The 27299-nt window shown below is 42.2% G+C and overlaps 1 protein-coding gene across 1 annotated transcript in view; it reads right to left on the bottom strand.

Moving 5' to 3' along the window:
- Window positions 1-27299, bottom strand: part of prkn (parkin RBR E3 ubiquitin protein ligase) — a 1122674-nt gene that overhangs the window by 962274 nt on the left and 133101 nt on the right. Inside the window, exon 2 of the mRNA XM_073051587.1 lies at window positions 5077-5240. Within this exon, the coding sequence (XP_072907688.1) occupies window positions 5077-5240 (164 nt within the window). The remainder of the gene's footprint in view (window positions 1-5076; window positions 5241-27299) is intronic.

The raw sequence follows: 27299 nt of genomic DNA, 5'->3' as shown, positions 1-27299 counted from the left end.
ACTAAAGACCTGTACTGATCAACTGGCTGCAGTGTTCACAGGGATCTTTAGCCTCTCGCTTAAAGCAGGCTTCAGTTATACCGGTGCCTAAGCAGAATGTGGTAACCAGCCTCAATTACTATTATTCAAGTAGCATTTACATCCACAAGGATGAAGTGGTTTAAGTGGTTGGTATTAAACATATCAATTCCTGCTGAGAAGCGACTTGGATCCACTCCAATTTGCTTAGTGGCACAACAGGTCCACAGCAGATGCCATTCCATTCACTCAACTTTGGAACATCTAAACAGCAAAGATGCATACATCAGGATGCTCTTTATTGACTATGGCTCGGTATTCAACACTAGCATCCCCTCATAACTAATCGATAAGCTTCAAGGCCTCAAAACCCTCTTGTGCAATTGCATCCCTGATTTCCTCACTTGCAGACCCCAATCAGTTCAGATTGGCAGCAACATCTCCCCCACAATCTTCTGTCAAGCACAGGTGCACCACAGGCTGAGTACTTAGCCCCTGCTCTAATTGCTTTACACTTATAATTGTGCGGCTCAGCTTAGTTCCAATGCCATATTCAAGTTAGCTGATGACACTGCTGTTGTTGACCAAATCAAAAGTGATGGTGAATCAGCATACAGGAGGGAGATTGAAAATCTGGCTGAGTGGTGCCACAACAACTACCTCAAACTCAATGTCAGTAAGGCCACAGAGCTGATCATTTACTGTGCCTTAATGATATACCTGAAAGAACATAAAGTGAACCTAGACAACACGATGGAGGAGCACTATGCTCCTGAGCAAGTTAATAAGGTTGAATGTGGAATTGGCAGAAATGGTGCAGAATCAAAGGAACAGAGAATTCAAGGAATTCATGGATGGTTCACCCCATTTGTCATGTGGTGGCAGCAACATCTGCTATAACCTTGCCCCCTTTATATCTACAGCAACAAGGTATCTAAAAGCAAATAAACAAAATTTGTCCCTATCTACTAAGAGTCATCTGTCTGAGGAGTTTAGGTGCATTTGCCAAGGAATTTTAATGTCTGCTTTTTAGATTTCAATGAAGATTTCTGCAGCGATTCAATTAGTAGTAGTTTAAATATTAGCATTGTTTAAATCCAGCACAATTCAAAAATAATTTTCACAGTACTTACAATATCAATGTGCACAAGCAAATTAGAAAGGAATGAAGAGATTGAAAACGCACAGTGAAAAATGATTTGTCTTTTCAAATGCCTGATATCATTCCTATTGTGTTGTGGAGAACCAATTCAAATATTCTATCTTTTTGTACACTGGAATCAACTTGATAGTAAAACATAGGAAAAGTAAATATGTTGGAGGAGCGGCTTCACAATCAACTAGACACCACATTGGTGTAAAAAAGGAACTGGTTCTTATTAATACTAAACAAATAAAGAACAGGCATTTGTACAATTGCTTATCACAACATTATGTCTTAAAATCAATAAAATGACAATTAAATATTTTGGTACTGTGGAAAATTGCACTTGTACATTGTGATTGTTAAATTGGGAGCTAAGAAAAGCATGGCCAAGGATTTTAGAGATAGAAGATCAAGGTGGGAAGTTGAACAGACGATGTGTGGACCAAAGAAAACACAATGTTAGGGATGACACAAATATATGGTTCAAAGCTAATCTCTGGGTCACAAATAACACATATCATGAACAATGTTGTTATTTTTCAGCTAGTTGGCAGAGAGTCAATGGAAAATGCAACAGGAAGTTTTAGTTTTCTCAGTAATTTGAGAGACAGCATTTCTGATAATCCAGTACTGGATGCTGGACAAACCCTCTGATAAAGATTAAAGATCTAAAAGATTAGATTTTTTGACACATAGACATCAAAGCATATAGTGAAATATGTCCTTTGGATTAAATCAAATGAGAGAGGATTGTGCCAGGCAGCCTGCAAGTGTCACCACACTTCTGGCACCAACATAGCAGGCCCACAACTCACTAACCCGAACTGTATGTTTTTGGAACATGGGGGGGAATCCAAAGCACCTGGAGGAAATGCACACAGTCAAGGGGAAAAACACACAAATACCTTACCGTACAAATAGCCATGGGAAATGAATCCCAATGGTACAGCTAGTGCTGTAAAGTGCTGCATTAACCACTATGCTACTGTAGTAATTGGGTCATTAGAGGTAATTATAGATTAAGTTATCAGCACTCAGCAATGGTAATGACTGGGATTTTCAACCATTCATTGACAAGATGCATGAAAATGTCGCCAAGCACATGGCTATACACTTAGTAGCTACTTTATTAGGTACCTCTTGTTCATGATCTTCTGCTACTGTAGCCCATCCACTTCAAGGTTCGATGTGTTGTGCATTCAGAGATGCTCTTCTGCACACCACTACTGTAATGCGTGATTATTTTGGTTTCCGTTGCCTTCCTGTCAGCTTGAACCAGTCTGGCCATTCTCCTCTAACCTCTATCATTAACTGTGTGCTTTTGTCCTCATAACCACTGCTTACTGATTTTTTTTTGTTTTTCGTACCATTTTCTATAAACTGTAGAGACTGTTGTATGTGAAAATCCCATGAAGTCAGCAGTTTCTGAGATACTCAAACCACCCTGCCTGGTACCATGGTCAAAGTCACATGGATCACACTTCTTCACATTCTCTTACTACAGCTCCAAGACTAAGCCAAAGACTCGTATCGTACAGCAAGTAGCTTTCTTCTTGATACCCTAAATTCTCTTCATTATATACAAGTCACAAGTCTAGAGTGTGATGCAGTTCTCTTCACTTGCTTGATCTGAGTGCATTTCCAGTAATACTCAACAAGTCTAATACCATCCAGAACAAAGCAGTTTCCCTAACTGGCATCCTAACTCCTACACCTAACCATTCAAACCATCTACACAGAAGTTACGCACCGAGGTTACCCTGACAGGACTTGCCAAACCTATGACCCCTGACACCTCGAAGGCATATTTCTCTCCAAATTATGCACCATCTTGATTGGAAATAAATAGATGTTCTCTTGAGGTTGCTCAGTCTAATAATGCAACTTCCAACAAGTGGGAATATTTTCGCAAGAATGACTACACTGGTTCACGAAGACAGCTTGCTACCACCTACTCAAAGGTAATTAGGATGAGAAATAAATGCCAGTAAGGCTCAGATCACAAAAAATATATAGATGAAGAAAGCGCATTGTTTTGAATAATGTTCAAAGTTCAAAGTAAATTTATTATCGTAGTGCATATATGTCACCATATACAACCTTGAGGTTTGTTTACTTGCAGGCATATTCAGTAAATCCAATAACCATAATAGAATCAATGAAAGACCATATCCAACAGGGCAATAAATATCGAGAACTGGCGATGAAGAGCACTTGGAAGTGAGTCCATAGGATGTGGTAACAGTTCAGTGATGGGGCAAGTGAAATTATTCCTTTTGGTTCAACAGTCTAATGGTAGAGGGGTAATAACTGTTCCTGAACTTGGTGGTTTTGAGTCCTGAGGCTCCTTTGGGGAAGTCCTGATGATGGATGCTGACTTCCTGCAACAACACTTCATGTTGATGTGCTCTGATGTGTTGGAAGGCTTTACCTGTGATGGACTGGACCATATCCACTACTTCTTGTAGGATTTTTCTGTTCAAAAGGATGTCTCTAGTAAGTGCAGTAACATGCTCTGAGTAAATTGTGACCTGCTTCTCAGAGGCACCCATCATTTGCAGTATTTTAGGATCAGAATATTTGTTGGATAGTGAAAATGACTGGTGTAGAGTCTCAGTATGGATTTTAATGCCCTTATAATGGACACTTGCAATATGTCTGGTTAAATATTTAACCCTACCAAAGTCAATGAATGTGATCATCAGCTTATGCAAACCAACACAAATCTCACCTTTTTTTTGCCTTTTCATAGTTTAATGCATACTCGAGCAAAATGAACTGAAGGTGGATTGCTTTCCTGTTTTATATTGCATCTGATACTTCATTATTAAACATGGTGTAAAACAAAATGAAGAGCATTGTACTATCCGGTAATCTCCAGGAGATGTGCAAACTAAGCATGTCCAAAGAAGTAGTTTGTGTATTATGTCTGTGGTATAGCAAATAAGGAGACTCAAGGAAGAATAATTGCCACAGATGCTTAGCTGAAATAACATACTGTACCTAGTAAGTACAAAAAACATTTCTCAATCTCATGTGGGACCCTCTATCACATTAAACAATATTCTTTTCTGTACAAACAATTGTTTATAAACAGAACCAAGTATTATATGAGGGAGTTTTTCAAAGACCTACCATTTTTATATAATTTGTCCAAGTGATAAAGAGTAAAACTATACAAAGCTGAGACTCTCCTTTTATTTTACTCAATTTCTTCAGTATTTTGAAGGTAATAAAGCAGCACCACTTCACAAGATACACAAAGAAAGCTTTGATTGGACAATGCAACCTATCAAAACCAATGAGAAAATCTTCACTTCAGAACAATTAAATTTTCAACAAAAAACAGATTTTCTGCATATTGTGGAAGGTTGATTTCCATTCAGTTAAGCCAACAGGCACACTAAATTCCCCAATCATAACAGTATATCACAGATCACAAAAAGGGAAAATCCAACCATCTCATCCCTATAAACTTTCAAACTGACTACAAGAACGGGCAAGGGAAAGTTCAGACATCAATTTTACAATTATTTGAGTTGTCCCTGATCTTTAAAACAGTGATTCATCGCATTCAGGTCTCCTATCTTGGTACTGAGCAAAGATTGGAAAATGAAAAATGTGAAAAGGAATACTAAAAGGAAAACACAGAAATAGATAACTAGCTCACCCAGACAGCAAACATTTGCTCAATTAGTGCAGACTTGTCTCCTGTCCTTACTTACACATTTGCTGCATAATTAAGGTCAGAATTAGCGAAGCTACATTGAATAAAGTTCAAGAAAGCCCCAGTCACCATTTATTCAATTGCACCTGAGACCTGAATGTCAGATAGGCATTATTAGAGCTATAAGCCTCAGAGTTGGCAGCCTCTCAGCAAGGAAAGCGAAAAAAAATGACAGAGAACCTACCTGCAGTGTCAAGTCATTCCTCAGCTCCTTTCCAACAAAGATCACACGCAGCTGGTCAATTGGAACATCTTGTCTCTTAGCAACTACCTCCTTAAGCTGGAGGATGCTGGCATTTGGACCGATCTCCACAGGGAATCCATGGCTCGAATTGAACCTAACAAACACTGACCCCCAAACATCAAATTAATAAGTGATACATTAATACTACAAGATTTTATATTGACACAATTGTTTATGATTTCATGAAAAGTCAAAGGATGACATGTATTTATAAAGTGTTCTTTGGAGTCTTAAGTCACTTTTTCTACCTTTTAAAGCAGGGGTTCCCAACCTAGAATCTATAGACCTTTTGGCTAATGGTAGAGGTCCATGGCATGAAAAAGGTTGCACCCCTATTTTAAAGTGTCGTTGAAAATGTGGGAGCTTGTACAATAAGCAATGCAAAAGGTCGTACTATTAGCAATGTAATAATGATCCAATCATCTGGTTTTGTGATATTGATTGATTGGTAAATATTAGGCCAGACATCAAAAGTACTCTTAAACTATATATATATATATATATATCTATATCTATACAAGCTTTCAAGAAAATAATACACTAACAAAATAAAATTAACCAAAGCCAGGTGGTAATGTAATGGGACTGATGTCACCCAAATTGAGAAAGTGATCATTTCTAAGAATAACAATCACCACAAACTTTGCACATGCTCTGTTGGAGCTTAGTCAATAATCATTTCTAAGCAAAGCTATATTAGTAATAAATAGCAGTAACTTAATTCTGCTATTGGTTCCAATATGTTATTCACAACATGTAAATAAATGTGTTAATTCAGTAAATAGAACCAAGAAATCATAAGGTTCCAAATATCTGGCACATAATACTTCAGAAAAACTGAGAAAGCTAAACAGATTAAAACATAGAATACTCAGAATATTCATCAGATCTGACAGCATCCATGGAGAGCGAACAGAATTAACTTTTTAAGTTGATGATGTTTCATCAGAATTGTAAGATTAATGCCCTGTTTCACTTCCCACTAATGCTGCCTCACTTGAGATGGTTCTGAAGATTTTTTTTGTGTTTCTGTTTCCACCTCAGATTTCCAGCATGCACATTTCTTTTTGATTTTCAATTCCATTCCAGTACACTTGTTTGAAAATCCATGGGGAGCAAATCCTTATCAAACTTGTACAAGTAACAGAACCTTGAGAAACTCGATGCTATGCAAAGTGTTACATAGCAAAATGCACTGGTACATTTCCATGCACTATAGGCATAGGGGGCTTTGAAACTCACAGAGCTCAAATCTTGAGTGTCACTTTTATACATGCTATATTAAATCCTTAGCAATTTTCTGCAGTTAAAAATGAATCTTTTAACAAAATCTCCAAGGGTATCTTTGTCAGACAATCTGATACTGTATTCTGTTTGATATGTTGTGTGTGGGTTGATTTGAGATTTCCAGAGTTTGTCAGGCAGAATTTTCTTAAAGCTGCTCCTGTCACACCGATAGATGATATCCATGTGACAGCTAGTGATAACACTTTCACAATTACAGACAAGGCTGAATGCTGAAAAGAAACACAAAAGCAGGGCAGAAATAATACGAGTTTTCTCAAGGAAAAGGAAATGGGGATAGTATATTTATATTGGGAATCAGAATACCACTGTACATTGGCAGGGAGCAGGAGCTGCAGTTGGCAGAGGCTAGTTCAAAATTCAAAGTTCAAAGTAAATTTATTATTAAAGTACGTATACTCAGTGGCCACTTTATTAGGTACACTTGTGCAGCTTCTCATTAATGCAAATATCTAATCAGCCATCATGTGGCAGCAACTCAATGCATAAAGGCATGCAGACATGGTCAAGAGGTTCAGTTATTGTTCAGAGCAAACATCAGAATGGGGGAGGAAATGTGATCTAAGCGACTTTGACCATGGAATGATTGTTGGTGCCAGATAGGGTGGTTTGAGTATCCCAGAAACTGCTGATCTCCTGGGATTTTCATAGACAACAGTCTGCAGAGTTTACAGAGAATGGTGCAAAAAAAACGCCCAGTGAGTGAGGTGAAAAAGCATTGTTAATGAAAAAAGTCAGAGGAGAATGGCCAGACTGATTCAAATTGATGAAAAGTGACAGCTATTCAAATGACCACACATTATAATTGTGGTGGGAAGAAGAGCATCTTGACTGCACAACAAGTCAAACCTTGAAGTGGATGGGCTACAGCAGCAGAAAACCATGAACATATTCTGTACTCAGTGGCCAGTTTATTAGGTTCAGGAGGTACCTAAGAATAGGCAGAATAGATATGTCACCATATATTATCTTGAGATCCATTTTATTGCAGTCATGCAAAGCTGCACAAAGAAATACAACAGAATCAATAAAAAGCTACACACAAGGACAGACAACCAACCAATGTGCAAAAGAAGACAAGCTTTGCAAATTCTAAAAAAAGTAAATAAATAACACTAAGAACATGAGTTGTGGAATCAGTTTAGAGTTGAGGTGAGTAAGTTATCCATGCTGGCTCTGGAGCTTGCTGGTTGAACTGTTCCGAACCTGGTGGTGTGGTACCTAAGGTTCTCAGTGGAAGCAGTGAATAGCCTGGATGGTCCACGATGATGGATGCTGCTTTCTTGTGACAGTACACCGAGTAGATATGCTCAATGGTTGGATGGGCTTTTTGTAGGTTTTTCCATTCTTGGAGGGAGAAGTGGTGGCATCCGTTAGTCTCGCGAGACTATGGATCTGCGCCTGAAATGGTTTCCAGGGCACAGGGCCAGGCAAGGTTTATGGAAGACCAGCAGTTGCCCATGCAGCAAGTCTCTCCTCTCCACGACACCGATGTTGTCTAAGGGAAGGGCAAAGGCCGATACAGCTTGGCACCAGTGTCGTCGCAGGAGCTGTTAAGCATTGTGCTAACCACTACATTTCTACAGAGGAGTAAAGTTATGTGTATTTACTCTGGTGGATTTAGAAGGAGGATTAATTGTAGCTGATGGCTAGGCAGACAATCAAAGAGAGAATCAAGTAGATCAGGGGTTCCTACTTGCCATTTAAGAAGTTGCAAGACATATAAAACATATCCTGAAATGGTTATACAGGCAGTTTATAAATCTAGAAAAGGGTAGGCAATAAAAATAAATATGGAAATCTTTACTCTAGACTCCAAGGTGTTTTGGGTTTGAGTTCATTTCCTTCAGACCTATCATGAAGCAATTTTGCCTTTTCAAACTGATATATGAGTATTGTCTGGGATAATATAATTTGCGGACATCAGGGAGCCGCTATCAATATATGGGAGACTCCCGGAACTTTCGGGAGAGGTGGAATGTCTGGGGATTAACAGTGCCATTGATCTAGATTGAGGCAGCCTAGAAATTCAACAATTTATTAGCTTAGACTTTTGATAATTTCCCTTCAAAATCTACCCTCAGATGTATGGACTAAAAGGTAGTAAGTTGTTAAGTTTTCATCTTGGACACCTTAGTTTACCAGAATATTAATCCTGGGCAAATATACTGTAGGTCCAGTAAGTCACTCTCCTAGTATTGACATCTTGTACCTTCCTCTGTCAGTGTGAAAATAAATTGCAAGAGTAATATTACAACCATTTGGTTTTGTCAGAATTGACACCCAAAGCAAAAATGCTGGACATCTGAGCTTGTATGGAAGCTGTCAGCACACTCTGACCTGATGGATGCCACTGTCATATTGATGATGCTAGCCACTGACTCCATGCTGAATAGGGGTTTGGAAAGACAACGAACTTGCTATTTTTCCCATCATCTTTCATGTCCTGAGGATGTTTGCATGAGGTTTCCAACCAGTGAAATACTGATGGAAAAGCAGCAGTCTATTTGCAAAGTTCAGGGTTTCTTAAGAAGTAAGTAATAAACAAATCATTTATTTTGTGATATTGATAGCATCTTAAATATTGACTGGTGCACTGGGATGAATTTCTCTCCTTCTCTTCCGGCTGATGCTATTGGATCATGATGCCAATGAGCCAGAATGAAATGACAAGCTAATAGGCAGCATATCCAGCAATATAAGGCTTCTTTGTCCTGCCGATCTGAAGTATGTAGGAAGTCATTTTGAAGTGGATCTTCATTTGTCACTTTTAGTATCATACAAGACAGGTAGGTAAAAATACTTACTCAGCTACCTGAGCCAAAAGTGATGCATAGTTGCCTACATGCACACTACTCTCAAAAAATTCAATTCTATTGAAGACAATGGAACCAAATTTTGCTAAGTGAAGAATAATGTGCATACTCAATTATATTGCACAATTACTACAGTGTCTCAGATAAATTCTGATCTAAAAACTCCCTGCGAAGAAGTCATGCCGCCACGTCTGGCAAGATACCATCATCAAGTCTGTGGATGAACTGCGCCTTTAGCAATCTCCTAAATCATCAGTGTTCATGACTTCTGCCCCTTACAGACTATACTGTCTAATTTACATGTCAGCTGAGATTCAGTGGTGGCCTGCACTCCAAATCAAAATCCTACAAATCAAAGATTTACACTCTAGAGAAAAGGGATTAGGGTACATTTTTGATGTCCTAATCTCGTTGAGAAGTTCAGATGAAACCAGTTGTAAAATCAAATTTAGATATTTGCACTCCAGGTTAAATTTACCTTAAATACAGTGACCACTGGGAGAAACCACTTATTCTAGTGGACAGAGCATAGATGCTTGGTGAAAGGGTCTCCCAATCTATGTCCGGTCTCACCGATATACAGGAGGCTAAACTGGGAGCACTAGATACAGTTGATAACCCAACAGACATACAGGTGAAGAGTTGGCTCATCTGGAAGGACTGATTGGGGCTCTGAATGGTAGTGAGGGAGGAGGTATAGGGCCAGGTATAGCACTTACTCTGCTTGCAAGGATAAGTGCCAGAAGGGAGATCAGTGGGGAGGGACAAATGGACAAGGGAGTCGCGTAGGGAGCAATTCCTGCAGTAAGCAAGCAGAAAGTAGGAGGGGGAGGGAAAGATGTGCTTGGTGATGGAATGCCATTAGAGATGGTGGAAGTTACGGAAAATTCCATTGGGTGCTCTTGGTGTGGCCTCCTGTATATCGGTGAGACATAACATAGATTGGGAGTTTGCCAGAAAAGCAGGACCTCCCAGAGGCCACCCATTTTAATTCTACTTCCCATTCATTCCGATATGTCAGTCCATGGCCTCCTCTACTGCCGCGATGAAGCCACACTCAGGTTGGAGGAACAACACCTTAAATTCTTAAATTTCGTCTGAGTAGTTTCCAACCTGATGGCATGAACATCGATTTCTCAAACTTCTCATAATGCCCACTGCCCTTCACCATCCCCCATTCCCATTTCCCTCTCTCACCATATCTCCTTACCTGCCCGTCACGTCCCTCTGGTGCTCCTCCCCTTCCCTTTCTCCCATGGTTTTCTGTCTTCTCCAATCAGATTCCCCCTTCTCCAGCCCTATATCTCTGTCACCAATTGACTTCCCAGCTCTTTACTTCACCCTTCCCCCTCTCCCAGTTTCACCTATCACCTACAACCTGGTATTTCTTCCTCCCCTTCCCCCACCTTCTTACTGTAACTTCTCATCTCTTTTTTTCTCCAGTCCTGATGAAGGGTTGCAGCCCGGAACATCGACTGTTTACTCCTTTCCATAGATGCTAACAAACCTACTGAGTTCCATCCCGCATTTTGTGTGTGTTGCTTTCATTATGTAAAACTAGCTTGTACTTTCAATTTGATGTTCTTGCAAGCACATGTATCCAGTCAATGACGTGTGCCAACATATATGACTAGTTATGAGAAATAATTAATAATTATGATGCATTACCAAAGGTATGGCATGAAAATTAGTGTGTGCCCAGCAGAAAATAATATTAAGAGAAGTATATTTACATGTCATTCCTACAACAAAAGCCTTAAGATGTTATTATTCAGTACAGCAGAGTACAACATAGTTAATATTCAAATATGATGAAACAGATAGAAGGATTATTTAGGGAATTAATTTAAAATCTGTGTCAAGGTCATTTACCAAATTAATTAATTTTAATAACGGGATTGTTGAATACACAATCTACAATATAAGTAATTATATAGACAGGTAAGTAGAGAACAGCTGTTTAGGCTGACATTCTCTGAATTTCAATTAGCATTTCAGCTCCATAGATTTGTTTTAACCCAAGAACAAGCTTGTATGACTTTTAAGTTCTCATTATCAAAGTTAGTCATTACTGTAATGTACTGCTGCCACAAAACAACAAATTTCACGATGTATGTCAGTGATACTAAACCTGATTCTGATTCTACTAAAGCTTGAATTCAAAATTTTCTCCAGATGCTGTGCAGGTGCAAGCTCAGACATAAACTCAAAGACAGCATCTAATATACATAAATTTAGTATTCATCTCTACCTTGGACTTGCGCTTTAAGCTAAGAACGCTTCTGGAATAAGTTATCAGGTTTAGTTGGAATGATCTTCGATAATTCTTGGTTTTCACTAAAACAATAATTTACCCTTTTGCGAAAAAACAACACAGTGCAACACAGTTCTCATGCCTTTATATATTACTGGCAGACAACCTTCAGTTCTGTGTAGGGAGAAACGACTTCTATTTCAATAGTTGATGGTATGAGTAATATTATAAGACCATAAGATATAGGAGCAGAAGTAGGCCATTCAGCCTATTGAGTCTGCTCTGCCATTCAATCATGGCTAATCCAATTCTTCCAATCATCCCCACTCCCCTGCCTTCTCCCCATACTCTTTGATGCCCCAGCTAATCAAGAACCTATCTATCTCTGCCTTAAATGCACCCAATGACTTGGCCTCCACAGCCGCTCATGACAACAAATTCCACAGATTCACCACCCTCTGACTAAAGTAATTTTTCCGCATCTCTGTTCTAAATGGGCATCCTTCAATCCTAAAGTCATGCCCTCTTGTCCTAGACTCCCCTACCATGGGAAATAACTTTGCCATATCAAATCTGTTCAGGCCTTGAGGAATATTCAGTTGCACTTGAGGAATTGAAGGATGACCAACATCTTTTTTCAAGAAGGATAAGTAGGTTTATTTTCAACTTGTTAGTTCAAGATTCAATATTGTTTACTGTCATTCAGTACACAAGTGTAAAGGAGAAGCAAATTATTGTTACTTTGAACCTGATGTAGCATAAAATCACGATAGGCTTAATAACATAATAAATACAAATATAAAAGCAATCCTATACAACACAATATACAAGTAACTTTTGAGTATATACATACACGGTTTGTATGTCCATAAAGTGACACTAGGTACAGGAGTATCTGAACATTAGGTGACACTGTCAGGAAATGATAAAGTGACAAAGTGACTCGACGAGGAATTCTTCCAGGTAGCAGCAGGACATATGAAAACACAGTCGGACAGTGACTGTGTCAGTGTGGGCATGAAGTGTAGAGTGGCAGTGCATGGGTGGATGGCGGGTGCTGAGGGTCTGTGGAGAGGAGTAGCTGATGTGGATGTAAAGGTAATGGCAATCCAACATCTTTGCACTTACCTGCTAGCTCCTGGTTGATATTTCTGATAACACTGATAGTAACCCCAAGCAGGTATGAGTTCATCAGTGTGATCCAAGTCACAGTATGACAAAAACAAGGCACTGAATAAGTAGGTTCCAACTCAGTTTCTATTTATCATATGTACATCAAAACACATAGTGAAATATGCCATTTGGATTAACAACCAACACACCCAAGGATGTGCTTGGGGCAGCCCACAAGTGTTACCACACATTCTGGTACCAACATGATATGCTCACAATGTTCAACGCAACAACTCAACATAGAACAAAACAAGATGACAACAGCAACTCAAGCCCCTTTACTCACTCTCCCAGCCCCTCACACACATAGGCCTTCAACCCCTGAACAAGCTGCCTCCAGGCCTCCAACCATTGGCCTTAGCTGTGGGAAAAGTTGCATGCCATTGTCCTGCAAGGGGCTAAACTTGGTCAGTATAGAAAAAAAAAGTCTGTTTGAATTAATAAATATCAATTTTTCTAGTATAACTCAGACCAAACTTGTACCCCATCCATTTATCATGATGTCTATAACAAGTTACCCATATTGCATTGCTTGTTGTGTTGGTAAACAAACCCAGCTCTAATTTTGTGGAAGAGAGCCAGTGCTTCATCTAAATGAATTGGACAAAAATGTAGGTGGGCTGATTAGTAAGTTAATAGACAACAAAATAATTGGCAATTTTGTCTCATTCGGTTCTTTCCATTCCTTGGTGAGGTTTCCTGCATTAGGCAACACTGCAAGGAGAGGAGTAATACTTTCTGTTCTGGGGTCTCAGCTGCCAATCAGTGATCTGGTTATGTCAAAGCATCTCGGACTGTTGGAAGAAGTTGTTGCAGGCTGACATGAGAGTAGGACTTTCAGCTTGTAGTGGGTTAACAAAGGATGTGCTTTGTTTATACAGAGGCTGGATGATCTAACCCATTTAAATTGCAGAGGAGAGAGGGAGCTAAAGAGGTTTGCTTGGAGTGAGACCTAACAAAAAATGCAGTGATACAAGAAGTCCATCAATCACACGTAGAGAATAGTAACTCAGAGAAGGAATCATCAAACTGCATCTCCTAACAATTCTCTCCAACTACCCATTCTCCCAGTAGTCATCAGCTAGCCTGGAAAAAAAAAGCAAACCTCCATGATGGCTGGAAATCCAGAAATAAAATAGGTGCTGGAAATATGCAGCAATTCAAGAGGCAGTAATAGAATTAACTTCTCAGCTCCATGGTCTTTCATCAGTCAGAACTGTTTTCAATCATTATGTTAATAAACTTACAAGCTGTTGAGGGTCTTTTTAAATAATGAAAATATGGAGAGGCATTCTTGCTGCTTAAAGTTAAGCTCTGTGTGTATGTGGTTAATATGTGACCTAACTGGATCACAATAGTCTAATTTGACAAATCAACACTGGATGAAGAGTGATGATACCAATTATCCAATTTTATGAGCATCCATCTTGTGCGAGCAATGTACACGACTGCACTGATCAATTTACAGAACAAGCAAGTCATCCAAATAATTTGTTTTCATGATTCATACATAAAATTGGGAGCAACTTGGTACCTACTACTGACAGCTCACTATGTGGCCTTAAAATCTATCATTTGAGATAAAATTGGTGGTTATTTTGAAATGTACAAAAAAATTGTCAAAGGCAAGTTATGGTGGTCAGATTTCAAACTTTTTGCATGAGTGAATGAAATGTTTGTTTATGAATCTCTAAAAAGTGTTCAATGAAATCTCTCAAGAGGCTTGTTTCAAAGATGCGGAGAGATGCTGAAGGAATAAAGATTGCAGCATTAAAAGCTGATTTGCAAACAAGGAATTAAATTTGGGTTAAATTGAGCACCGCAATGCCCAGTCAAGCTGAAGTCTTCCTTTATCTCACTTCCAATAATACAATGATTCTTTCAGAATTTGGGGCACAATAGATTACGGTGCATATATTATGCAAAGCTCAGCAAGATAAAATGTAAGTAGGATTTATCTGCTGGTCTAACGCTAATGAAGGCTTGATGGATAGCATTCATGCTTCAGAATCAGAGGCCAATTCAAGATACATGAATGGAAAAATCCAGGCTGACAATCCATTGCAATACTGAGGGAGCATTGTCTTAAGGTACAATATTAAACAAGGCCCCAATCACTCTCTCAGGTGGACCCATTATACTGTTTGTCCTGGACCACAATTTATCCCTCAATCAACATTATTAAACTGATTAACACACAAAAATGCTGGAGGAATTCAACAGGTCGGGCAGCATCTACGGTGGGGAGTAAACAGTCAACATTTCAGACCCTTCAACAGGATTGGAAAGGAAGGAGGCAGAAGCCAGAATAAGGTGGGGGGGGGGGGAGAAGGGAAGGAGTACAAGTTGGCAGTGATCAGTGAAGTCAGGTGTCAGAGATGGTGGGTGGATGAGGGAGGGGGTGGTGAAGCAAGAAGATGGGAGGTGATAGGTGAAAAAAATACAGGGCTGAAGAAGAAATCTGACAGGAGAAGACAGTGGATCATGGGAGAAAGAGAAGCAGGAGGAGCACGAGAGGGAGGTGATGGGCAGGTGAGGAAAAGAGAACAGGTCAGAGGGGAGAATAGGGAATGGAAAAAGAGAGTGGACCGGGGGGGGGGGGGGGGGTAAGGGAAATTAGCAGAAGCTAGAGAAGTTGACGTTAATGTCATCAGGTTGAAGCCTACCCAGATAGAATATCAGTTACTTCTGCTGAAATTTATTAAACAGATTATTTGGCCATTATATTGTGGCTATGTCAGCTTTCTATGCACACATTGGCTAGCGTACTTTCTGCATTACAATAGTTACTGCACTTCAAAAGTAATTCATTGCCTGTAAAAATAAAACCTTGCCAATGTTTTAACAGAGACGTCCAAAATTGCTATTTCTCTTCCATGGTCTGAGGACCGTTAGCAATGTGATTGAGAAACACAATGAGGCATCAGTGATGATTGCATCTGCTCTCTTTTAGAACAAAAAGGCTGAGAAATCTGATCATATTTTTCCAATTAAAAACAAATTTAACCTCAAGTAAGTCATGCCTGTAACCATCTCTTGGCCAAATGTGTCAATTGTGAAATTTGACTAGGTATTTCCTGCATGAGTCACCTGATGTGAACCATGGTCATCATTTCAGTATCAGGATGCACAAGATTCTGACATTTCTTGTATAGCATTCCTTTTGAACACACCAGAAGAATTTAGAGTACATTGTTTCAACAGCAGCCATCCCTGGACATGGTAGGAACAACAATGTCTTTGCCCTGCAGCACTGAGCTGAAAGATGTACAGATAACTAGATGTCGCCTTACTGCTATGAATCCCTGCTTCACTGATCTGCGGCCCTTTCTTCCCCAAATATATAGCATTCCCCGATCTAAATCATTTCAACAAACATTTCATTCACTGCTCTCCTCCTCTTATCACACTTTACCAAAGATCCCCTTCTCTTTGACCATGTAACGTCCTGCAACCCAATCTTCACTCTCATCCTGATGCACACCCCATCAATACACCATTTCCTCTTCATACACTGTCCCACTCCCTGATTCCTCTTCTCCCCACCAGATCTATTCTAGCGCCCTATTTACCTTTCTTCCCGCCAAATGCTGACTAAACTGCCAGAACTCCGCCAATCAAGCTGTCACTTGAGAATTCCCTCTCATCAAGCCCAACCTCAGACCCAATCAGTTGCAAGGGATAATGACTAAAGTGGTTATTGTTTCAGCAATCAGATGCCGAGAAATGTCAGTGCAGTTTGAAAAGATGTGCCAGAATGTTGCTGATAGAATGGAACAATAACTACACTCAGTGGCCACTTTCTAGAGTTTACAGAGATTGGTGTGAAAAACAAAAACATTCAGTGAGGGGCAGTTCTGTGGGCAGAAATGCCTGTTAATGAGAGAGGTGAGAGGAGAATAGCCAGACTGGTTCAAACTCATAGGAAGGTGGCAGTGACACAAGTAACCACATGGTACAACAGTGGTGTGCAGAAGACCATCTCTGCCCGCACAATATATTGAAACTTGAAGTGGATGTGCTGTTATAGCAGCAGAAGACCATGAACATTCACTCAGTGGCCACTTTATTTGGAGCAGGAGGTACCTAATAAAGTGGCCATTGAGTGTTTCTGTTCCTCTATCTTTGGCTTGCCAGCAGTCAATGTTATTATAGTGATGCACCTTCCTTATACCTGAGCTCCACCTGTAAGGCTTTGCAGGATGAACTATACAAAGAGTTCTAAGTGAAGCAGTGACATTCTCCCTAATCATTAAAGTTACGCCCACACCTCTTTTACTATCATCAGAACATAAGCAATGGGAGCAGAAGTAGGCCAACTGGCCTGTCAAGCCTTCTCCACCATATATTAAGACATGGCTGATCTAGCCTTGGGCTCAGCTCTACCAACCTGCCATTTCCCTACTAATTACCCCACTATGCAAATATCTGTCTAACTGTGTCTTCAATATATTTAATGAGGTGGCCTCTACTGCTTCTCTGGGTAGAGAATTTCACAAATTCACTATTCTCTGGAAAAAGCAGTCCATAATCACCTCTGTCCTAGATCTACTCCCCCAAATCTTGAGACTATGTCCCCTTGTTCTAGCCTCACCTATCAGTGGTAACAACTTTCTTGTATTTATCTTATCTATCGCCTTCATAATTTTATATATTTCTGTAAGATCCCTGAATTTTGAATTCTGCCAAGTCTAGCCATAGAAATTTATTCCCTCCTCCCATCCATCCCAGCCCCAGAGTCAACCTGGTGAGCCAGTTCTGCACCACTTCCAAAGCCGGTATATCTTTCCTCAAGTAAAGAGACCAGAAATACACAGAGTACTCCAGATGTGGCCTTAACAAGATCTGTAAATTGCAGTATAACTTCCCTGCTCTTAAATTCAGTCTCTCTACCAATATTCCATTTGCCTCCTTGATAATTGGCTGCTTCTGCAAACCAAACTTTTGTGATTCATACAAGAGCACTCCCAAGTTCCTCTGCACAAACAGCTCCAATATTTTGCCATTTAAAAACAATCTGATTTTCTATTTTTTCTTCCAAAGTGCTTTTATCAACACTTTACTCCATCTGCCAGTCCCCTGCCCTCTAACTTAACCCATCTATATCTTCCTGCAGACTCTCTGCACAATTTGCTTTTCTACTCAATGTAGCGTCATCAGTGAACTTAGATACACTAACTCAGTCCCCTGATCCAGGTCACCCCCTATACCTAATAAAGTGGCCACTGAGTGTGTGTATGTGGTCTGCTACTGCTGTAGCCCATCAAGGTTCAAAGAGCTGTGCATTCAGAGATGCTCTTCTGCACACCACTGTTGTAACACAGTGTAAGGCAAGTTACTGTTGCTCTCTTGTCAGCTTGAACCAGTCAGGCCACTCTCTTCTGACCACTCTCATCAACAAGGCACTTTCACCCACAAATCTGCTGCTCATGTGATGTTTACATGTTTTTTTTTGTGTGTTTTTGTACCATTCTCTGTAAACTCTAGAAACTGTTGTGTATGAAAATCCCAGCAGATCAGCAGTTTCTGAGATACTCAAATGTGTGTGTCAAAAGCATTCCATGGTCAGTCACTTAGATCATATTTCTTCCCCATTCTGATGTTTGGTTTGAACAACAACTGAACTTCTTGACCATGTCTGCATGTTCTTATGACATGCTGACACCCGATTGGCCAATTAGATGTTTGCATTAAGAGCAGGCATACCTAATAAAGTGGCCACTGTGTGTGCCTATCACTGATAATTACCTGAAAGAGGCAAAGTTCATGGGTGACAGAATCCAGGCCACTGCTTAGTGGTGTTGGTTGCCAGAATCTTACTGAGCTCAATAGTCATGAATAAAGTGCAAAAAACAAGGAAAAGAATTCTTTTTTTCAATGCAAACTAGGTTGGCTGGTTTGGATTGAAACTGTTTCCAGGTAGCTGCATAAGATGTTTGCATTGGGGTGGATTATAAATAAAACAGACAATAACTATCCCTTCAAAGAATATTCTCAGCAATGCTTGAAAATACCAGCAGCATTCATACATTTTATCAACTGCTGAGATTGATAAAAGATTAACATTATTTGCCCCATGGACATCAAAACATACAGTGAAATATGTTGTTAGCATCAACAAATATACTGTATGCTGGGGACAGCCCACAAGTGTTGCCACACTTCCAGCACCAACACAGAATGCCCATAACTGTCGAACTCTAATTCATACATCTTTGTGGAATGTGGAAGCAAACCAGAGCACCTGGAGGAAACCCACACAGTCATGAGGAGAACAGATGCTTATAGACATAGATAGCGGCAGAAATTGAGCCTTGATCTTCAGGTTACTTGCAGGAAGATCAAACTGGAGAGAACAAAGAGGCAAAAACAAGCAGGTAAGATAAAGCCTTAGCAAAGAGAAAATAGGTATTCTTCCTCTTGTTCATGATACAACAAAAAAGATAGCTTCATTACATGGGTATGTCAGAAATTTCACTGAAATGAACTGCTTACAGGCTGCTGGATGAACTGAGAGCTTATTCACCTCACAATGCAAATGACTGCATTTAATGTAATTCAGAGGTATAGAAAAATAGTAATCATGCAAGCATCATCAGTAAAAAATTAAATTAGAAATATGGGCACTGTAAACCATGCACTTCATGTATATCTGCTGCTAAATTACTTCCTGGTCATAATAATAAACTCCAGAGGTCTTAAAGAATAGCAGATACTATTCATGAAAGAGCAATTTACAGGTGTGTATACTTACAGACTAATCCATGGAAAGGTTGAATGAAAATTTGTCAATTGGGGATGCCAATAAGTGGAAGAAAGGACAAGTTCCCATCTGTACCACCCTAAATCCCTTACTCAATGGAATCCCATTGCTAAAGCAGGCTGGTTCATGTTAATCTTTTCCAATTAGTCTAAGTTATATTCAGACATATTCAAATGATCATCAGATCATTTGTAAGACAAATTGGTGTTAGACTGGGAATGCTTTGAGAAAGTACAAGAGAACCAATCCATGGTCATGTTTCAAGAACTTAATGTGAGTACCATTCTACAGCTTGGAGAGTAGATAATGACAAAAAAAATGTCTTTCAGGAAAAGCCCCGGAACATCTGAACAGCAAAGCTGTATACATCAAGGTACTCTTCATTGACTACAGCTGTGCACTCAATACTAGCATCCCCTCAAAACTAATCATTAAGCTTCAAGATCTTGGCCTTAATACCTCCTTGTGCAAATGGATCCTTGATTTCTTCACTTGCAGACCCCAGTCAGTTCAAATTGGCAACAGTATCACCTCCATAATTTCTCTCAGCACAGGTGCACCACCAGGCTATGTGCTTGATCTCCTGTTCTACTCACTTTGTACTTACTTATGATTGCAAGGCTAAGCTCAGCTCCAACTCCATATTTAAGTTTGCTGATGACACCATTGTTGTTGGCCAAATCAAAGAGGTTGATGAATCAGCATATAGGAGGGAGATTGAAAATCTGGCTGAGTGGTACCACAACAACAACATCTCACTCAACGGCATCAAGACAAAGGAGCTGCTTATTGACTTCAGGAGGAGCAAACCAGAGGTCCATGAGCTAGTTCTCAATGGGGCATCAGAGGTGGAGAGGGTCAGTAATTTTAAATTCCTTGGTGTTATCAATTCAGAGGATCTGTTCTGGGTTCAGCATGAAAATGCCATTACAAAGAAACCAAAGCAGCGCCTCTACTTCCTTAGAGGCTTGCAGAGATATGGCATGACATCAAAAACCTTGACAAACTTCTATAGATGTGTGTTGGAAAGTATATTGACTGATTGCTACATGCCCTGGCATAGAAACACCAATGCCCTTAAATGGAAAATCCTACAAAAAGTAGCAAGTACAGCCTAGTCCATCATGGGTAAATCCCTTCCCTTCATTGTGCATATCTACATGGAGCACTGTCACAGAAAAGCAACATGCATCATCAGAGACCCCCACCACCTAGGTAACGCTCTCTTCTCACTGGGGCGATCAGGAAAAAGGTACAGGAGCCTCAGGACCCACGCCGCCAGGTTCAAGATCAATTATTACCTCACAACCACAAGCTCTTAAACCAAAGGGGATAACTTCACTCAATTTCACTTGCCTCTTACTGAACTGTTCCCACAACCTATGGACTCATTTTTAAGCATTCTTCATAGCATGTTCTTGATACTTATTGGTCATTTATTTGTTACTATGTTTTTCTTTTGTATCTGCACAGTTAATTGTCTTTTGTATATCGGTTGTTTGCCTGTCCTATCGGGTATGTCTTCCATTGGTTCCATTGTGTTCCTTGCATTTACTGTGTATGCTTGCAAGAAAACAAACCACAGGATTATAAATGGTGACATACACTGTGTGGTGAACTACATATACCTGTCTTGACATGCCCCCTGCTGACTGCTCCTGTGGCTCCTCCCACAGATGATTGAGCCCGGCCTCATTCTCCAGGATGTAGTATGGTGGTCAACTACTGCTTGTTCTTTCTTCCAGTCAATAAAAACCGATATCTCGACTTCACGTCTCAGAGAGAGTTATTGATGGTGCATCAATTTTATTGACTGGAAGTTTTAAAACATGGAAAGCGTTTTACGTCCAGAAAGATTGGATTTGGACCCCCAAGACCCTGAAGCAGCTCTTGCCTTTGAACTCTGGCTTGCATGCTTCCAATCATACTTGGAGGAGGTTAGTGCAACTGAACCCGCTGTTATGCACCAAATTCTTCTCTCGAGGGTCACCCCAAAAGTTTACTCACTTATCAGAGGCCTGCCGACCTACGAAGGGGCACTGGACGCCCTCAAAAGACAGTACCTGCGGCCGGTGAACACCGTCTACGCAAGACATCGCTTAGCTACGCGACGGCAGCGGCCTGGAGAATCGAGCGCCCAGTTTCTCCGAGCCCTACAGACACTCGTGCGAACTTGCGACTGCAAAACTCTCACGGTGGAACAGCATGCAGAGCTGCTAGTACGAGACGCCTTTGTTACAGGAATCAGGTCAGTGTACGTACGCCAGTGGCTGCTGGAAAATGCAGATCTTACCTTACGCTCGGCGATCGAGACGACCAACATGCTGGAGGCTGCTCTGCACAACGCTGATGCTGTCCAGCCGCACGATCCCCCGCCGGTTCCGTGGACACCTCAGACCCCACCGCCGCCGGTTCCCATGAGCGAATTCGCCAACGCTGCTGCCAGTCGCGATTCTACGAACTCCCCAAACCCAACCACAGCTGCTGCCAGTCGCAAGCCCACGCAGTGTTACTTCTGCGGACTCGAAAAGCACCCCCGAAAACGCTGCCCGGCCCGAGAAGCAACCTGCTCCAGCTGCAGGAAGAAGGACCATTTCGCCAAGGTCTGTAAGTCTAAACCACGAGCGGGGTCGGGCAGCGCTGCATGTGAGGCATGGGGGCCGCCATCTTGCCTGCCCGCCTCGTGCGAGGCATGGGGGCCGCCATCTTGCATGCCCGGATGGGGGCGGCCATCTTTGTCGGCGCCAACATGCCCCGCCCCCTACCCACCGGTGCTTACCGGGCACCAAGACGGCAGTTCAACTCTGGCCACCGTAACCCTCGACCAAAGCGCCCCACACCAGCTTGCAAGGTCAATGATGGACATCCTGGTGGAGGGGCACAGGACTAGCTGCCTGTCTGACACGGGCAGCACTGAGAGTTTTATTAACCCAGACACAGTGCAACGCTGCGGACTCGTGACACGGCCGGTAAGCCAGAGGGTCACCTTGGCTTCTGGGTCGTATTCCACAGACATCCGGGTGGGTTGTGTAGCGACACTGGTGGTGCAGGGCACAGAATATCGGAACTTTGCGCTACTGGTCATGCCTCAACTGTGCGCACCTGTGCTATTGGGGCTGGACTTCCAGAGCCACCTCGAAAGTGTGACTATGGCATATGACGGGCCCCTCCCACCACTCACTGTCAGGAATCCTCAGTTTTGTGGGACTTCGCCATATACCCCGCTACTGACCACACACACACACCGACCCACACATCCCACCCAGCACCATGCCGACAGCTGCGCTACTGACACCACTTGCAGCCTCTCCACCCTCAAGATCCCTCCCCCACCGCTGTTCGCCAACCTGACCCCCGACTGTAAACCTGTGGCAAATAAAAGCAGGAGGTACAGCGCAGGGGACAGGGCCTTCATTCAGTCAGAGGTGCAGCGGCTGCTCAGGGAGGGGATCATTGAGCCAAGCACAAGCCCTTGGAGGGCCCAGGTGGTTGTTCTTCGGACCGGGCAGAAAAATAGGATGGTCGTGGACTATAGTCAAACCATCAATAGATTCACGCAGCTTGACGCGTACCCCCTACCCTGCATCGCGGATATGGTCAACCAGATAGCTCAGTACAAGATGTACTCGACAATAGATCTGAAATCCGCTTATCACCAGCTCCCCATCCGTCCAGTGGACCGCCCCTACACTGCCTTCGAGGCGGGCGGCAGGCTCTATCACTTCCTGCGCGTCCCATTCGGTGTCACAAATGGTGTCTTGGTCTTCCAGAGGGAAATGGACCGGATGGTGGACCAGTGCCAATTGAAGGCCACATTTCCTTCAATTGGATAACTGGATAACATCACCATCTGTGGTCACGACTGGCTGGATCACAACGCCAACCTCCAACGATTTTTCCAAGTGGCCAAAGCCCTGAACCTTACTTATAATAGGGACAAGTGTGTGTTCGGAACCACCCGACTCGCTATCCTTGGGTATGTCGTGGAAAACAGGGTCATTGGCCCTGATCCCGACCAGCCCTCAGACGGTGCCTGGGCTTCTTTTCCTATTACGCCCGATGGGTCCCTCATTACGCAGACAAGGCCCGCCCCCGGTCAAGTCTACCACTTTTCCCCTCTCTGCCAAGGCCTGCGTGGCCTTCAGCTGCATTAAAGGGGACATTGCCAAAGCAACGATGCATGTGGTGGACAAGACCATTCCCTTCCAAGTAGAGAGTGATGCCTCCGATTTCGCGCTTGCTGCTACCCTCAATCAGGCAGGCAGGCCAGTAGCATTCTTTTCTCGTACCCTTCAAGGCTCTGAAATTCGGCACTCCGCGGTGGAGAAAGAAGCCCAGACCATAGTGGAAGCTATTAGGCACTGGAGGCACTATCTCGCCGGCAAAAGGTTCACCTTGCTGACCGACCAGCGCTCAGTTGCGTTCATGTTCAGCAACCAACAGCGGGGCAAAATCAAAAATGATAAAATTTTGCGGTGGAGAATATAACTCTCCACCTACAACTATGATATCCTGTACCGGCCTGGAAGGCTCAATGAGCCCCCTGATGCCCTAACCCGGGGAGCGTGTGCCAGCGCACAGCTCGACTGGCTATACACCCTCCATGCACATCTTTGCCATCCAGGGGTCACCCGATTTTACCATTTCGTGAAAGCCCGGAACCTGCCATACTCCCTTGAGGACATCAGGACGATGACCAGGGACAGCCAAGTCTGTGCTGAGTGCAAACCGCACTTCTACCGTCCTGAAAAGGCACAACTTATCAAGGCCACCTGCCCCTTTGAGCGACTGAGTGTTGACTTTAAGGGCCCCCTTCCCTCCACCGATCGCAATGTCTACTTTCTCAATATTATCAACGAGTACTTGCGGTTCCCCTTTGCCATCCCCTGCCCCAACACCACTACCACGTCCGTCATAAAAGCCCTGCGCCAGCTCTTCACTCTGTTCGGATATCCCTGCTATATCCACGGTGATAGAGGGTCCTCCTTTATGAGTGACGAGCTGCGCCAGTACCTGCTGGGTAGGGCATTGCTACTAATCGGACCACGAGTTATAATCCCCGGGGAAATGGACAGGTGGAGAGGGAGAATGCCACAGTGTGGAAGGCCACACTTTTAGCCCTTAAGTCAAAAGGGTTGCCGGTCTCTCGATGGCAGGAAGTCTTCCCTGAGGCACTCCACTCTACCCGCTCCCTGTTATGTACGTCCACCAATGCCACCCCTCACGAGCGCCTATTCTCTTTTCCCAGGAAGTCTGCCACTGGGACCACCCTACCGGTTTGGCTGACGTCCCCAGGGCCAGTGCTGCTCCGTAAACATGTGAGGAGCAATAAATACTCCCCGCTGGTCGAGAGGGTTTACCTTCTACATGCGAGCCCCCAGTATGCTTACGTGGTCTTACCTGATGGGCGGGAGGACACGGTCTCCGTCCGCGACCTGGCGCCCACAGGAGCAGCAAACCACTACCCCGAACACTCCACGGTGACTATGAACCCTGTACTCGAGGTGACACCGCGCACACCGAACCCTACACAGACTCCTCATGACACTCCTATACCGGGCGTCTCTTACGCGCATATACCACGCGCCTCGCACACGCATGAGGGATCACTGACGCCTAGTGGGCTGACACCTGCAGTTAGGCCGGAACCAGCACAACCACCGTCTCCGGTGCAATCACCACCGGCACCTGTGCAATCACAGCCGGTGCTACGTAGATCACAGCGACAGATTTGACCACCTGACAGACTTAACCTGTAAATATACTTGTAAGAAACTTCGCCCCATGGGGACTCTCTTTTAAAACAAAAGGGGGGTGAATGTGGTGAACTACATATACCTGTCTGGACACGCCCCCTGCTGACTGCTCCTGTGGCTCCTCCCACAGACCCCGGTATAAACGTGATTGAGGCCTGAGCCCGGCCTCATTCTCCAGGATGTAGTATGGTGGTCAACTACTGCTTGTTCTTTCTTCCAGTCAATAAAAGCCGATATCTCGACTTCACGTCTCAGAGAGAGTTATTGATAGTGCATCACACTGTAAGTATTATGATAATAAATTTACTTTTTTATTGCAATTGACCCCTTGAAAATGTTGACAGAGGAATTTAGTGGTTCAGGCGATTCCTGTGGAGGTAAACAGACAGTTGACATTTCAGTCGAAACCCTTCACCTGGAGTGAATTTTAAAGGGGAGATCGAAGGGAAAAGTCCAGATGAGATGAAAATAAACATTTTGGTTCATAAAAGAGAACACATACTGGTAAAATGTACAGCTGGTTATACTTTAATGTAGATTCATATTCAGAGATTTCAATCTGTGAAAGTAATCCTTTTGTCTTTTCATTCTTTGCTGCATATCACTGTGGAAATTTACATATTAAATTCATGTCCTGCATAATTTTCTCTTTATTCTACACTATTTAATTCTGTGAATAATGCAAAAACTGGTGCATGTAAGATTTTGAATTAAAGAACAAAAGAAATCTTTCAATTATTTTTAAAAGGTCACAAGAATACATTAGTGAAAACTTGGCTCCATCTCTTGTATCACTAACTCTTCAAGTTATTACTACAAGTAGTCCCCAAGTTACGAACATCCGACTTACAAACAACTCATACTTACGAACCGAGGAAGGAGAACGCCGTCTGCCATTTTAAGTCGGATCACGATGCCTTCCGCCATTTTAAGTCGTTGCCGTTGACACTGTGTTGAGTGTGTAACTTTGAATTTGGCTTAAATTATTCTTAGCAAGATTCACCCGGTCGGCTGGTGGCGCAGTGAGATTAGCGCCGGGCTCAAGAACGGAGGTTCCCAAGTTCAATCCAGTGATAGACTACTCCCAAGTTGATGACGAGCTTGCAACCCAACCTCGGAAAAAAACCCACTGTTCCAGTTTAAATTCCCACATGGAATATTGAGGAGGATCAAATACCCAAACCGAGCACAGCCCCCACTTGTCCCATTTAACCTGACTCAGTGCAGTGGACTTTAGGACCCGGGAATTCAGTGCAGTGGTCCTTAGGACCCAGCGGACCTCAGGAGCTGGCGGAGGTTGGGACCCGCCGCCCGCAGTGTTTCTGTTCCATTGACGGGAAGCAATCGTGATTGAAAATAAAGTGGAAATAATAAAGCGTTTGGAAAGAGGTGAAACGTCATCAGTTATTGGAAAAGCGTTAGGCTATAGTCAGTCAACAACCGGAACAATTTTAAAGGATAAAGGATACAGTGAGAATAATGGAACATGTGAAAGGCCCTGCCCTGATGAATGCTACAATTATTACTAAGCAACACAGTGGTTTAATTATTGGAATACATACGTTTCTTAAGTGTTTTATATGCATAGAAAGGTAAAATATATCCTATATACTAAGACAAACGTTTGACTAACTGACGCTAAATAATACCTGATGTACTTGTTCCGACTTACATACAAATCCAACTTAAAGACAGACTCAGGAATGGAACTCCTTCGTAACCCGGGGACTGCCTGTAACTTATTTTTACGCTCCTTTAGCCAATACAAAATAGAATTAGATCACTAGATATAGACTTTGCTACATTTTGATTCATTCAGTTTTCTTTCTAATTTTCCATTTTCTGACCAAAAATCATTGCCTTTGATCCTTCACTAAGGTTTTTCAATAACTAGAATGTGTGTTTTGGAATTGCTATCCTATAGTTCCTTTCAAATCTTAATGTAGCAAGTTATCTGCTTTTGGGTAACCACACCAAGTGATTCTTTTAACCTACCATCAATTCAAGAGAGTTATGTAAAACTCTCCTAGTCTAGTTCAGCTGTAATGTTACCTGACAAGCTCAACACAAGCCATGGTGGTGTAAAGGTTAGCACA

Source organism: Hemitrygon akajei, chromosome 7, assembly GCF_048418815.1.
Source record: "Hemitrygon akajei chromosome 7, sHemAka1.3, whole genome shotgun sequence".
Classification (NCBI taxonomy): Eukaryota; Metazoa; Chordata; class Chondrichthyes; order Myliobatiformes; family Dasyatidae; genus Hemitrygon; species Hemitrygon akajei.
The sequence above is the reverse complement of the archived record's forward strand: the minus strand, read 5'-3'. Positions and strand labels throughout refer to the sequence as shown.